General features: G+C 38.3%; 2 protein-coding genes across 10 annotated transcripts in view; one reads left to right on the forward strand and one right to left on the reverse strand.

Annotated features, from left to right (window-relative positions):
- Positions 1-11861, forward strand: part of LOC129719113 (uncharacterized) — a 59628-nt gene extending 47767 nt beyond the window's left edge. The window contains exon 4 of the mRNA XM_055670517.1: positions 8901-11861. Coding sequence (XP_055526492.1) covers positions 8901-8921 — 21 coding nt within the window. The 3' untranslated portion in view covers positions 8922-11861. The remainder of the gene's footprint in view (positions 1-8900) is intronic.
- The window catches only part of LOC129719114 (tau-tubulin kinase homolog Asator), a 48581-nt gene extending 32737 nt beyond the window's left edge, over positions 1-15844 (reverse strand). Inside the window, exon 1 of one of the 9 annotated variants that reach the window (XM_055670520.1) lies at positions 15688-15844. The gene's annotated coding sequence lies outside the window, so the exon portion shown is untranslated. The other 8 variants (XM_055670518.1, XM_055670521.1, XM_055670527.1 and 5 more) reach the window with 8 other exon arrangements.
- Positions 15845-16354: the final 510 nt, after the last annotated feature.

A 16354-nucleotide genomic window follows, 5' to 3' on the forward strand; every position in this document is an offset into this window, starting at 1 on the left:
TACTCTCGGCTTACATTCGAAGTTACACGATGGAATGAGAGGTTATTTTGAAGCCAACAAGAGAATGAACGAATGTCAACAAAGCCACGCGATACTTTTTGTTGAGCTTTTTTTTAATGTGCCCTTTAAGATTTAAGATGCTCATAAAGGAATGATTTCAAAAGTACACCCTTCTGCAGGAATAAGGCAATTCAAGCCGGAAATGTATTTATCGGTAGAACAAATAACCAGAACTAACCTCTCATTTCATCGTGTAACTTCAGGAATAAGCCGATTTTGCGGATTGAGCAGTGTATTCAGAACAAGATTTTGAAGAGCCGGTTTATCCCGCTAACCCCTTTTCCAAAAACCTCAATTTCCGCAAACTATTGCATTAGTACGTAATTATTTACGATTTGAGCAGTTTCTGAATACATATAAGATTTTGAAGAGCCTGTTAACCCCACTAACCCCTTTTCTAAAAACCTCAAATTCTTCAAACTATTGCATTAGTCCGTAAACAAACATAACCTGAAAACTATAGCCAATGGGTTCGAAATGATGGTCAATAACATGTTATAGAAAAACTGGATTTTCTCAGGCATATTTATAACGGCGCATTTTTGGAATATATATAATGAAAGCTCTTGAGTTGCACTACAAAACGTATTATTTGGATTTCAATCCTAGATCTGTTGGCAAGAGAAAATCTGCTGTGAAAAACACCTTGTTTTTTTAGAAAAATGCGAATATCTCATCATGTATTCTCGATAGCAACTTCCAATGACTTTCATTTTGTTCCCTTTATAAAGTAGAATAAACATGCCAATTTTCATGAAAATCGATTCAGTTTTCACAAAGTTATATCAATTTTAAGTTTTTAGCAATTTTTGGACATCAATTTTTGACGTGCTTTTTTTCCCCTTACCCCTTTTCAAAAAATCTGACATTATGCAAAACATTGTTCTATTATATAGATAAACAAACCCTGGAAGTTTCAGTCCGATCGGAGAACTTCGAAACAAGACCTAGCTGCGGTCTTCGCGAACTGGCTCTTCAACTCGAGCCATTATAATAAATTGAATGTTCTGTAGTTTCCATCTTTTGACAAAGCTATCTCACAAAAGTATCGTATCAATAACAAACTGTAGGATAACATCTGACGTGGACTTGGACGGACAAAAACGAGCTCAGAGAAACAAACGTTAACCGTTTATTGAAAGACGATCCTCAACTTCTCAAGCCCTGCTTTGAAGTGCCTACTTCGTCACCCCCTTTCAATTGTGGAGCCCATTGTTCGTCGTACATAGATCTTCGAATCATCCAACGTCCAGCGCCTTCGTGAAAATGATCGCCACCTGCTTGTCGCTCTGAATAGATTCCGATACTTCACGACATGATTCGCCAACAGGCTCTATCTTAGTAGAGGTTAACTACAATCCTTTTTTCATAGACGTCTTCGTTGGGTTGGGTCCATAGAAAACTTTTTCAGAACATTCTCAATGCTAGTTGCCTGTGAGAATTCTGTTTCTTAACAATGGCGTAGCTATGGTTTGATGGGCCTGGTGCGATAACAAAAATGTGGACTCCCAATGAAAATGACTGGGCAGTTTTTTATTTCATAAAAGAAATTGAGACAAACAAAATGTTGTTCTAGAAATAAGGGTAATTTAGATAGCAACTAATCGCTAATTCGCTAATTTTGTAGAGAAGCGACAAAAAAAACTATTTTCAAGAACTGTGAGTCGCTGATGGCGTACATAAATTGCTTCAAATGATGAACATACCTTACTGCAAAAGTTACTTTTGGAACAAATGTTTCATACGAACAAATTTAATTGTGATAATTGTCTACACACTTGAAATTTATTGTCGGGTCTCGGTTATGCTCGGTTGAAAAATTAATGACAGCTGTCACATTTTTTCGTAAATCTCGGTTCACCTATCTGAAATTTCGGTACAAAATATCCATGATCTCGGTAGTTATAGCCCGGTATTATTTAGTGCCGAACTTTCAGTTTGGTTTAGCCGAGATTTACGAAAAAATACGACAGCTGTCATTGATTTTTCAACCGAGCACTCAATGGTGCCATTCTCGGCAAAAATTATTGAGACCCAGCAATATAGACTGTTCCGAAAATTATAAATACATCTTCTTTCTTGAATAAAACAAAAAATACAGGATTTTTCGGGTCATTTTACTCTGAAATATAGATAATAAGTGTTTTGTCTCCAGTTTCAATTCAAGTTGGGATTATTTTTCGTAGGATACGCGAGTTCTCTAACTTTTCTCTTAACACTACTCATAAGCTTTTGCACAGTGTGTTCTCTGACCATTTCTACCACTTTAAACCAATCTTTTTCAACATTTTTCAACATTGTCCGCTGGTTTGACATATTTCCTCAGCTTTGCCTTTGTCAAAGCCCAAAAAGTTTCAATAGGGCGAATTTCAGGGCAGTTTGGAGGATTCATCTCAATTTTACCATTCATTGTGTCATTCGTAATGAATGGACGAGATATTTTCCCACATTCACAAATGGCCTGCCAAACCATTACCTTCTTGCCGAATTTTTCGGTGTAAATGGCTTTCACTGGTCCAGGGACATCCTTTCCCTTCGGTGATGTATAAAATTACGGTCCTGGCAGAGTGTTATAGTCCAGTTTTATGTAGGTTTCGTCATCCATGATAACACACCCCATTTTTTTGGTCAGAAGTTTGTCATAAAGCTTCCGAGCTCTCGGTTTCACAGATTCAGCTTGTTTTGGATTTCGTTTTGGCTGCTTCTGCTTCCGACGGGTCTGCAGACCCATTCTTCCCTTGGCACGCATAACGTTACTCGCCGAGGTTCCAAGCTTTCTCGCCATATCTCGTACTGATACTGAAGGATGCCGCTTGTAGTATTCCTTAACCTTTTTGTCCATTGTGGGATCAACAGGCCTGGGTTTTCTACCACGTCTTGGGGCATCAGTAAATGTGCACTCTTCAAAATACTTCCGCAATGCGGCTTGAACTGCTCCGACACTTATACCTTCTTCTCTGGCTAATTTTCTTATAGAAAGACCACTCACGGGGCCCCATTTGTGCACAATTCGCTTTCTTTGCTCGGGAGAAAGGCCACGCATTTTCAAAATTTCGCACTAAATGTAAGAGAAAATGACAGCATCTGTTTCTTTTGGATGTAAACAACAGGACGCAGCCAACGTTTGGTTGAATACTGCACGTTATTTGAAGTGACGGTTGATCGTAACTGTATTTATGATTATCGGAACGGTCTAAAAATTTTAAGTGTGTAGAATTCTTTTCTTTACGACACAAGTGCAAGTCAGTTTTTTTACTCTAGAATGGGGTTCGAGCTATCGTATAAGCTACAGGAGCATTCTGGAGAACAAGCTCAAGGTGATCTAGTTTAAAATTTTGGAATGCCAAAAAATTATGCATATTACCATACGCAACTTCGGTTCTTCTTTTCCAATCATATCATATTTGAGATTTTAAAAACATTTGTATTACATACAAGCAAAGTCACTTTTGTTGCTCCTTAAAATTCTGAAGTATGACTATTTTATGAATTTTGAACCTCTTATCGGAATATATATAGTTTGCTTGTCTTTCAGTCACGCGCACGACAAACCAAAGTTACTCAAATTGCCTTTTTCCCAAGCAAACTCTGAATCTGAGGTACACTAAACTTTGTTATTTTTTTGTGAGTAGCAACGCAAACACTCCTGTTCTGACTACAAGTTACCTTTGCTTTCAGTCCTCCACTCACCTCCTCTCGCCTGGTATGAAGCCAGTCGTAAGGAAATCAAAGCTAACTGCGTCTTAACTAATATTCGGAACACGTGTTAAATTAGCACATGGCTATACTGCCCATAATCTCATAATTGTAACATTCGACATTTTATGTGTTTCGTGCTTTTTATTGGGAAATGCTTGAAATAGTATGTGCTTTTTTCATCTGAAAAAATATGCTTATGTTTGTTTGTAAAAAGTCGTACAAAGTACCAAGTTGTTTTGTCACATAGCGTAAATAATCGCATAATTGTCACACTACTTAACTTTTCCCACTTTTTTGTCAAAAAAGCTTCCATCCGAATCTAAATTTGCATCCTTTGAAACACGGGAGTTATTCTGGTCCGGTAGCCAAACACCGGTGAACCGTTTCTGATGTTCAGCTCATGCTCGTTGAATGCAAGAAAAACTTCATTTCCACTGTGATATGTTCCAAAAGTAGCTTGAAAGTGACGGCATTAAAGTATCATTGCAAAAATTTCAACCAATTTGTTTTCAAAAGTAATGTTCAATGTATACATAGTGTAAAGTAGTACTTTCTTCATGATACTAATTTTAGTTGAACTGTCTGTTTGCAAGAATATATTGGGAACAAAGCATTTAAGGTCAAAATATAAAAGCGGCATTTGCTCGAACAAACAATTTTGCAAATGTTACAATTATGCGATTATGGGCAGAATGGTTTTTGTAATTTTTTTTTTCAATCACATTCATTTTTAATTATTTTGTAAGTTTAGTTTGAATATAACATATATAACATCAAACAATTGAGAAAATAAACTATTATTCAAGTTATGAAATTGGAAAAAAAATGAAATCGTTAGAAAACAATTTTTCGAAAATAATCAAATAATGGAGAAAAAGTCTTTAGATATCGGAGAAAACAGCTGTGCAGTGGCTCCGTATAAGAAGCGAGATGCAAATTCGTTTTCGAGTAAGCAATCAATCCACGATCTACTGAACGAAGGATTTATCGCAGTTTAGGTAATAAATTAAGTTTTATACCAGCGCTGGCCATCTGCATCGAATTGTCGATAGTGTCATAGTTACATCTTGAACTTTAACTCGATATTTCAAAAAAAAAATTCATTTTAGATTCAATACCAACTTTTAATAGTTCAAAACGCATTTGAAAGTGGCTAGCCACTACGGGCCAACTAGTTGTAAATAACACTCAAAAGTAATTATTTTCGTTTGTTTTTATGACCAATAAACATATCCATATGATAATCTATGTATTAATAAGTTAGCGATTAGCGAAAGCTCCACCAGTATGGATTTAGCTTTTAGCGTTTGGTGATCATCGAGCTAAATTTTCCAGTTAGCGAATTAGCGATTAGCGTCGCTAAATTTCCAGTTAGCGGTGCCCACAACTGGGAATCTGTGATTTCACGTTCGATTGATATAATGGCAAGGTTTGTTAATCTCAAGTTACTCATCGTTGACCTCAAATAGTTCTTGATCAATTTTAGAGAAACTTCTTTCGAAGCTGCAATACTAATTCCCATCGTTAAAAAAAATCTGAGAGCGATTTCTGTGTTTGGTACCGAATCGATTAATTTATACCTATGAATAAAATTCAAAGCTCTATTACTCCACCTAGATGAATATTGTTCAATTCTGTTGAACCGAAACGTAGTCTTGGAGCCGTTTTAGTTCAATAATGAATTCGTCTCTATCGATTTCTCCTGAAGCCTTCTCTAGATCTAGCTCCGCAACAGGATCCGAAAGAATGTCGAGTGTTAAAAATGCGTATTCCTCTGCGAGTCCATCAATCTGTTGAGATCTTGTGGCAATTTCCTGGATAATCCAGTCAACTGATGATATCACTTCTCGTCTTAATTCTTCCTTATAGCTTAGTCCAGCGTCTGCGCTTCTTCACCTGGCATTCTCTTCTTTCGATGAACACGTTTTTGTGGGTCTAGGTCAATTTCTAGTACAGTACCTACACTTTTTTCTGCATACTTTAGAGCTCATTCCATCATTTTTTCTCGCTTATCCATCAAAAATTTATGTAATGCCATTAACTTGTTAGCACACTCCTGTGTATTCAGACTCTTTTGCTGCAAGTATTTCTGAGTATCGTTGATTTCAATTAGAATTGATGCTAACAAACCAAGAAGATAGGCATGTTGATCGATTCGGTGTTCGCAAGCGGACCGCACCAACCACTCCCCCCCCCCATGCTACGCTACTGTTCCTCAATATCTGATCGTACTCAGTTTTCAATGAAGTGTCACAGTTCGCCGCAATTCATCATATAACCAGGTAGACCTCATCATTCTCCCTCTCGTCGATCTGGAATCAAAAGCAATAGTCATGTTACGATCTCTTGAACCCAAGCTTCAACAGTGCTTGGTTCAGCTTGTCGTTCTAACACTTCGGAGCCTGCTTGACTTCTGTAACTGGCAAACTGTATCAGGATCCGCCTCGATACCATCCGGTACACTGGTGCATAGGTTTCGTAATAATCTAGACCAGGTTTTTGGAGGAACCCTTTCACGTCCAATCTTGCCTTGTGCCACCCAACATATTTGTCAGCATATTGCTTCACCAAGACTGCAAGGGCTTTACTCCTGCTGAACGCTTAACCATCCGCCATACGTGGTTGCAGTTCATCATCAATTGCAGTTCATCAGGGACAACCGACACCCAGTGACCTCTTTCATCTCTCTCCACGATTTCATTTTAGGATGATCCGGTGATTGGTTGGTAAATCCCGCAACTTTCCTTCACTTGTTGGTTGCGAAGGGAGCGCCCCAAAATTTGTTTCTTCCGAGCTTTCTTTCTCCGATTCTTTGTGAGGAATTTCATTATCGGATTCTTCAATATGGACTTGATGTGGCAGCTCACCATCAGTATTGTTAAATACCTCCCATACTGGATTATGAAAGTTTGGCATTACTAAGGAAACTTTAACAGCCTCTTTAATTTGCTCAGCGTAAGGAAGTTCTTAGTTGAACTTGACGTCTGTTACAATAACGATGTTGCTCGTCAGTTTGTCCGAAGCCGATATCCATTCGGAGCGTAGCCAATCATCTCTCGGCTCTTGGGATCTAGTTACTTTCTCTGCTGGTTTGGGATTCACGTCAAACCATTACGATAATCCGTATCTTGTCAAGGTCTGGTTTTTCAAGGTTTAGGAGGTACGTTGCCGTCAGAGCCGCTTTCGATCACAACACCTTCGGAGTTCAGCTACCTTGTTTTGCTGTTGGTGATTCCCTCCTTCATCTGTAATCGTGCCAACTGCTTCCTTAAACTTGACCTTTCTGTCGGTATTTTTCTTTTCACATATCATTTATTTGACACGGCACAAATACAATTTAATGTTTAACGGCGCCAATTATATCCGATGACTCAAAAATTAGAAGCAATTTTTTTATCCTCGCTGCCGACTACGAGCTTAAAATAAATCTAACATAAAACTAACATGGATTTTTCAATCAGTGTTTTGTTGTTAAATGGGCCTCTGATGATCATCGAATTGTCATGAATATGCAATATGCGCAAATGAAATCCCGACCTACATCAAACCCCTTAAACCACGGGCTCGTCGATACTTTGGGTATAATGGGATGTAACCACCTTTCCAGTTCCCCTTTAGTCCAAGAATTTTGCCAACTGATGATCGCATTCTGACGTACAAGTGCCAAAATTCATTGAAAGCAATTGGTCCTTCATGAATGTCACCGTTTGATGCGCCCACCTTAGCCAAAGAGTCCGCTTTCTCATTGCCCGGTCGAGCTATGAGAAGGGACCCACACGTATGTAATCTGAGAAGATCCTCCAGATTCTCCACTCAAATGTTCCCGTTTTTCCCCAGGAAATACGGAGTAAGGATGGGAAACCTATCGATAATTATCGATAGTATCGATAGTTGCCAGTTTTAATAGAATCGTTAAGCTTTTAGCGTTACCGATAATTATTGATATTTTTCTTGCATTGGCATTCACAGGAAATTCTCTTTGAAATTGTTAGAAAATTGAGAAATAATCATTTTCGCTCACTCTAACTTGTACGCACAACGACGAGATTTCGCATAAGTGCGAATTATGTGTGCGAATCAACTTTTAAATATTGTTCATGTCCACAACGGAAGCAACAATTTGTTTTACTTTACGAACCAATTTCTTTTTTTTTTTTTGTCATATGACTTACATTTTAAGTTTTAGTAAAGCGGGCAATGTATGCAATTTGCGAGGATGCGAAAATGAACGGGAATAGAAGGTGTGACTTTTAGGCTTAGAAAAAATTTTCCCTCGTCCAGGCGGGACACGAACCCGCAATCTCCGTTGTCTCCGGCAAGGTGTTTTGGCCAATTTAGGTTCGTGTCCCGCCTGGACGAGGGAAAATTTTTTCTAAGCCTGAAGGTCACACCTTCTATTCCCGTTCATTTTCGCATCCTCGCAAATTGCATACATTGCCCGCTTTACTAAAACTTAAAATGTAAGTCATATGACAAAAAAAAAAGAAATTGGTTCGTAAAGTAAATCTAGCCAACGGAGCTCTCCCGTGATACGCGTTCGGAGTCTAGCCACCGACTGAGGTGTCTCATCGCTTGCGCCGCTGTAGATATAATAAGTCATTATACACTGTGTGCGTGAAGAGATCACTCTCTCAGTTATAAAAAATAAACTCCCACCGGGCAGTGTGTGCAGTTCATCGTTGGCGTGCTGAGAGACGGGAACACAATAGTAGAGGGTGATTCGACTTTGGTTTGGAACTATTTATACCTTTCCCAGTAGTTTAATTGGCCAAAACACCTTGCCGGAGACAACGGAGATTGCGGGTTCGTATCCCGCCTGGACGAGGGAAAATTTTTTCTAAGCCTAAAAGTCACACCTTCTATTCCCGTTCATTTTCGCATCCTCGCAAACTGCATACATTGCCCGCTTTAACAATTTGTTGTTTATCTTCATCTGGCTCTGGCTGTCAAAATATCGATAATTATTGATAGATATCGATGGCTTTAGCAAATTTATCGATAATAATCGATAGCCATTTTAGTCGATATTTCACATTACGGAGAGTGCTTAACATCTTTCATCGATCGGAGAGTCTTAATGGAACTTAGACTGTCTGTGAAGATGAAATAATTGTCCGTGGGCATTTTTTGATAATCCTTAGGGTGTACTGAATTGCAGCTAAATCTGCGACGCGAACAGAAGCAGGATAATCGAGCTTATGGGAGACGGTTAAATTGTTATTGAAGATACCGGAACCAGTGAACCCATATAGAAGTGATCCGTCAGTGTAGAACATATTGTCGCATTTGATGTTTCGATAGTCACCACCTCTCCACCATGATCCGGTTGGCATTTTTTCATCAGATACCTAATGTGACAACCCGATGTGCCTTCAGAGGGTAAAAATTTTAGTTGAGAAGAAAGTTAAAACATAACGATAAAAATACAAAGACAAAAGCAATGAGAACATGAAGAGAACGAAGAAATTGTAGAAGAAAAAATAATGCAGTATGGAGAGAAATAGTATGAAGAAAAAATAGACAAGCAGTGCGCTAAAATATGCAGCAAGATTTGGTAAAGGATAAAAACTAAAAATATATGACAAGAAAATGAAACAAATTTAGTTCGATTTTGTTAAATATTTTGCAGTGTATGCAGTGTAACAATAGGTAGCGAAGGAATAAGTCATTTCTTTATCAATTTAATGATTTGCTGTTAGAATTTGAAAAAAAACTGATCTCTTGGAGAAAAACAAATAAATGATAAACTGAGGAAACACAGATATAAATTATAATATAGCAATATGGATGATAGATAGAGCGAAATTAAACAAACATGTCAACGATCTTTTCAGATTTGGCTCAAACAACAGGGAATTGTTTATATAATAAGGTCACTGTGCACTAATCCAAACTTTGGTGCTCGTTCCGTGGAACTCTTCTCTTTTTCTATAACAATGACTTTTTTCGTCTAAAATTGTAATTATGGCTACAAATACATAGTGTCTAGGAATAAACTAATTCATTATTTAAGGAGAAAATCAGTCAAGGAATCTAGAAATAATATCAATTTTAAGCGGCGTGTTATTTTTACCGCTTTGAGGCACGGATCGAATTCTGATTCGTTTTGTTATTAAAAAGTAAATCCAATATTATCATTAGACTACAAATCAATCAATTTTCATTACTTATTCCAGCCTCGTGGAATCATTTCACCGTTCAGAATGGTCGTGAAATAATTCCACGCGAAACGTCGCTTATTCCGTTTTCACTTAAGTGAAATGACACTCATAATAACCCAGATTTCACGGTAGATGTCAATTTGAGACATTTTTCTGACTTATGTGAGTCCCGTAATAGAACTTTATTCACTTCACTCTGATTTCACCGTAAAGTGACTCCCGTAATAAGTACCAACATCTCCGGATATGTTATATCAATGTACATTCCAGAAAATGCATCATGAAGAAATTTGAAAGATTAAATTGCCTTTTTTTGGCGAATGAATATACTTTTATTTTGAATTTGACAATTTCATCGTGTTTCTGAGAAAATTTTATATGAAAAACATTCATCACTGAGAGGTATTATAAGCAAAACTGCAGCTCCAGATTTTTTAGGAAATAAAGTCTAATCAACTCTGATTTGTTTTAAATTTCTATTTGTTTTTATTTGACAGGAATTCAGAAAATACATTAATAAATATTATCAGCTGCTTGGATAACCCAAACAAATGGATATCCAAGCAACTGGCAACATTTCATCGACAGTTTCGGGCTTCTATCGATAATCATCGATATTTATCGATAACTTGACAGCTAGATGAAGATGCAGAAAAACAAAAAAAATGTTGCGTCCGTTGCTTACAAAAACAGTTTTACGTGCCTTTGCCAGTTTTGAAAAAAATATGTAGAAGATTATCCGCACACATCGTCTAGATTGGCATCACCCTGAACGAGTCATCTCTCAATTTTCGATTAGTTTTGAGGGTGATTTCGCGTGAATGCAATCGCTGACAAGGTCAATTTATTTTTCAGTTCGGGCATCGCAGAGGAGGGAGAAAGCGAGGGAAAGAAAATGTATAGAAAAACCAGAGCAAATACTTGCAAAAAAAGAATGAAGCGGAAAAAATAAATAAAAACAAATAAAAAATACAATAATAACGCAGATATTAAAAGGAATTAAGAAATAAATAAAAAAATAACGGAAAACATGGAACAACTGATGCAAAACTATGATAATTATGAATAAAAATATAAAAATAAAAGTTAAAAAATTATGCAAAATCAAGAAAATATATAACAAAATAAAAAAAATCATTAAGAAATGTGTAGAAAAAACAAGAGAATAACTCTGAAATCTTAAACGAAATCAAGAAAAATGAAGTGGAAAACAAACAAATTTCAATGGGAAAATTCAGTGATTGGAGAGAGAGAAAACATAAAGAAAAGAAATACAAAAAAACACAGGTTTGAAAACAATGGAAATAATAAAAAGAAAATGTTGAATAAAAAAGCCAGGAGAAAGAAAATATGAAAAAAAAACTAAAAGGAAAAAACAGCAATCAATAAAGTAAAAAATGCATTAGCGGTAAAGGATAAAACTATCAAAGATATAGAAAAAGTATGAGGGCATGAAGTAGAAAAAAATATTTAGCTTCTATTTTCTGTTGTATTTATAGTTCGAATGCATGTCTCTTGGTTGATACTATGAAATGTATTTTACTTCAATGGTTAGTAAAATTAGAGAATTAAGAAATAGGGACATGAAATAAAAAAAATTGTAACTATTGAGTGATTGTTGGCATTTATATTTGATATCTTCCTGCAATTTTAGACTGGTGATTCTAAATTGAAGGATTTGTTACATTATTTGTACCAGTGTTTTTTTCAAATTTAATATTTATCGAAATTTTCCATTCCAAGACGAAACAAGAAAAATATATTAGTGAGAACATGATAATCATGGTATGAAGAAAGCAAATTGGTAATAAGACAAAGATGAGACAGAGAGAAGGATTATTAAAAAGCAGCGAACCAAGGAGAACGAAATAAGTCATATCAAGACACTATAAATCGAAACGAAACAAAAAATCCATTGGTTAAAGTATAAACGAAGAAGTGAGCAGATTAATAACGATTGAATAAAAATTGTAGTAAAAATTTGCAAATCATTACATTAACCACAACAAACCAGTTCTTTTTTTAATCTCCATCAAACAAAGACGCATATTCCCTCACCCCAATCTGCGAATTTAGCCTTAAGCCACATTTCGCACTTAACCTTGATCTAATTAATTACAATGTAGCAGTCCGACCCTTTCCTGGGAATTGTTTTTTTTTTTTTGTTTTTTACCCGAGTCGCTTATTGACATTAGACTCTTGTGGCAGCAGTAAGTAAAGTAGCAACAACAAAAAATGCGCGTCGGAAAACGGTAATCCAATCCCCTTTTCCGTTACTACATTCTGTACTATCTTATACCACTCCACTGGGTATTATCGACAGCAGCACGGCTACCGCGTGTGGCCCTCCCTGACCGCTCCGAGCTCTGGATAGACAGATATGTGTGTTTATGTATATATATATGCGATTTGCACCATGGACATTGCATGACAACCTAATACAAAGTGTCACAGAGCCGAGAACCGAAACGCGATTCATGTATTCATCCGTGCTCTTCACGTTCGTCGTCGGTCGGCGAAACACAACACGGCCAGGTTCTGGCCGTTTAAATGCTCTGGGAAGGGCAAGATAAATCAATAGCGTGAAGATAGGATACACCGAGCTGTGGAGCACGAAACTAATTTCCGAAACCAGCCAAAAAAAACCCCATCAAGGGAACGTTGATGAAGGGCACACGTAAAAACTAGGTTTGGCAAATCGATCAGCCGATGACGATGGTGATGATGATTACAGCACTGATGACAAGTTGGGACTAACATCGTCATCCCGGATACTAACTTACTAGGAAGTTGCACAACCACAATTTGGCACATCCGACAAAGGAGCACTCTATCCCTCAGGAACACCGTTTCGGTTCGGTTATTCACCACAGTGATTATCGATTGGTTTGATTGTTTTCCACGCAATCTTGTGCGCTGCAAAAAGAAAAACGCAGCCACACGGAGCACAGCTGGTTGGAACTTAGCACACCTAAGGGTAGGCAATTAGCATTCTACACTTCACCACCAGAGACCCCCACCGTGGGTTGCTGTAGTTAGCACACAGGTGCAAGCGGTAGGCTCGGTCAAAATCAATAATTCTGGAGCCTCTGTCTTCGGTTGACTAAACACTCAGAGTATTGCTTTTTTCGACACATTTTTCGATACCACCATCGATTCACATCACAAAGAACGCCTCTCGTGGGGACACGGCACAACAAAGCACACTCACACAATTGTCCGAAAAATTGCAACCAAGAAACAATGGACAACGCCGTCGTCTTGGTCGTCGTCGTCCAGCGAACGGCAGAGGAAAATTCGGGCTAAATCGCTACTGCCAACGTCATCCCGGAGTGGAATACACCCTTCCTCAATACAGTGACGCAGAGTGACTCGCGAACGCACATACCAACACAAAGCACGAAGAAAGTTGCTTCTTTCACAGGATAGGACACGGATAGGACTTCTCTCCATGCGTACGAGGGGGAACGTTTTGCCGACTTGTATCAACAGGAGCGCGAGCAGTGACCGAAAGGACTCATCCTCACCATCACCGTCATCATCATCATCATCATCATCGTTGTCGTCGATAGGGACTTGACTATAGCAACATGCGGAGTGAAAAATTTGCACCACAAAAGAAGCAACCGCAAAGGGAGGAGTGAAGGGAAGGGAATTCAGGAGGGAGATTGGAGAGAGAAAATCGAGAGTGAGAGAGAAGGAGAGAGAGCTTCCGGTGGTTGCAGTTTTTTCTTTAACTAGGAGAAGGAGGCACAATCTAACAATCTGATACCGGAAAAATAAAGGAAATTAATCGAAGAGAAAGAGAGGATCAGTGATTCCTTCAATGGAAGCACATGTGCGCTACAACAACCCCTCAAGGATACGATGTAGAGTGAATGTGGCTAGGGGAAAAAAATTTTTTGACGTTGACAGATGATTTACACTGCGGAACGAAAGGTTTCGGAGTTCTGAACTGATTTCAAGAATGTCAAAATTGTCAATTGAAATAAAGAACACTCAGTTTTTCTAACGCAGACATCAACATAAAAGCACATTCAATTGTTCTTCAAGTGAATTGTGGATTTCACACCTATCTCATAGCCAAAACAATTCATCACACTGCATCTGCAGTTTTACGTCAATCCTGCGTTTGTGCACTGAGGGACACACTTCTCAAGCAGCGGTCCACTTCCTTCCACCGCTGACTACTACTGCGCCAAACTGCTTATTTTGCAGATGTTTGAATGGTTCCTCGACTAATTGCAGCGTTAGTTGATTCCACTCGCAGTAAAAAGAAACTAAACAGCACTAATCGGCACTAATGTTTAACACAACGGAACGAAATATAAACATTGCTAAACACGCACTTAAACGTCAATGTTGTTGAACGAGGACTACTAGATGAAGTGGAATAAAAGCGATGAATGGCTCTTGTTATTATTTGGAAGTATCGATTTAGCTTATTGTAACAATTTCGTCATGACATAATATGTTAATATCCGATTTGTTTTAGTTTTCAATATGCGTCATTCATTCACAAAAAAATTGATAGTTAAAAACGATGATTACAACCAACATTCAAAATAGGCAGTAGCAATAACTAAACGCTTCGTTAAACTGTTCGTTTTAACGAACAGCTCGAAACATCGGTTGTGAGAATTTTAAAATTATTCCCAAGCACTTAACATTCGAACCCGCCACATCTTCTTGGGGGTCTGAAAATACTTCTTATCATATGTTTGTCAATTTCAAGGAGGCGATATTTTTAGACACATTCGCAAAAACAAACCATTTTTTTTTTATCAGAGACCGTGGCAACTGAATCGCTCTAAAACAAGACAAGACAGTTGATTGCTTCCTTCTTCGCTTCTTCTCGCAATTTTCGTTTAGCTCTCGCACTGGCATTTTTCGTGTCACATTTTCCGTTTTTCTTCGCTCAATTTTTCTCCCTTCCTTCACTCTTCTACTCCTTGCGTTGTTCCATCATTAGCATTTAATGACTTTTCATTACCACGGCAAAGCGATGAACGTCTCGTTTTGATTTTTTTTCTATAAAAAATCGTATTTACCATTACTATCAAAACATTAAACTTTTTTTTAGTATTTTTATATAAAACAAAAAAATAAATCGATTTCTTCATATTGAGAGCCGCACCACTGGAAACCGAACGCCGCATTTGACTCTCTCTCACTCTCAGAACCTTTTTTTCCCAGCCGAGAGCCGAGCCGATATCACCATCAATATAATGAGCCCTTCTTTCTCCTTCTCGTGCTGAAAAGGCGAAAATTGACCACCCACCGTTTCGTTCTTTCCAAAGGAGGAAAGTTTTCCGATGGAACGCTCACAGGAACTCGCGGCAACCGGAGAGTCAATTAGTGGGAAGCCACTAACAAGAAGAAACAAAGCAGAGGGACACAAAGGATTTCGATTTTCTTCCCGAAACAGAAGTGGGTTCCTGGTTCCTATTCGGTAACACCTCCGCACTTTGCCACTAGGAGAATTATCACGCACAAACACACACGCACAGGACGATCACCGCAGCAGGCAGGAATCAAAGCCAACCCAACCACCCCCGCGCGTTAACCAGACTGTGTGTTCAAGCGCACGATGATTACCAATCAGCTGAGGCGAAAAAACGCAAAATCTCACTCGACCACAATCCGAAACCGATCCGAAACTACTTTCCACTCGAGTCGAATCCTACGGTAACTGGAACCGGCACGTTTTAACTCACCACAGGACCTTAATATTCGATAACAATTATGAAAATCAGCACAAAATTACCGTCCCGTCCTTTAGACCATTTTCAGACAGATAGAAAGAGAGACGAAGAGACGAGAGCGAGCGAGAGAGCTCCCTAGCAAGCACCCGCGACGACGGCGACGGTTTTCCTTGCGCAGCGACCGCAACTGAATGACAGAAAGAAACACGGATCGGATCACCCCGTCGACGGCGATAACGACGAAGTCAAGCAGGGGTGCACTGCACCAGCATGGGTTCTCGCACCAGAGAGAGAAATTGGGAGAGTTTGCATTGGAGTGCGAGTAAATTTGGCTGTCAATGTGCACAGAACTGTCAGAAGCGAATCGTGTGATGGGTAGCAGTGGAACACCTTCTTTTGTACCGGTTGTGGGTGAAAAACCGTTTACAAAATGGTTAGCACCTGGGAGTTCGCACTACTTAAGTAACGTAAATTATCCAGTCAGGTCTTTAAAATCTTTTTCTAGTCGTCAGAACCATTCCCCAACGACTGTAAAGTTATTCTATGAATGTCTTGTAATTGAATTGTATGAATTTTGGAAATGTTCGGACGATTCTTGCTTAAATTTAGAGTCATTTCATTTAAAGTTTCAGAAACCCAATTTGAGAATTGTTTTTCTGACCTGTCATTAGACCAGTTATTCATTAGAGCTTTTCAGGCCTGAAGAAGCGTTTTTATTTTTTTTTTTTT

This window comes from Wyeomyia smithii, chromosome 1 (genome assembly GCF_029784165.1).
Source record: "Wyeomyia smithii strain HCP4-BCI-WySm-NY-G18 chromosome 1, ASM2978416v1, whole genome shotgun sequence".
Taxonomy (NCBI): Eukaryota; Metazoa; Arthropoda; class Insecta; order Diptera; family Culicidae; genus Wyeomyia; species Wyeomyia smithii.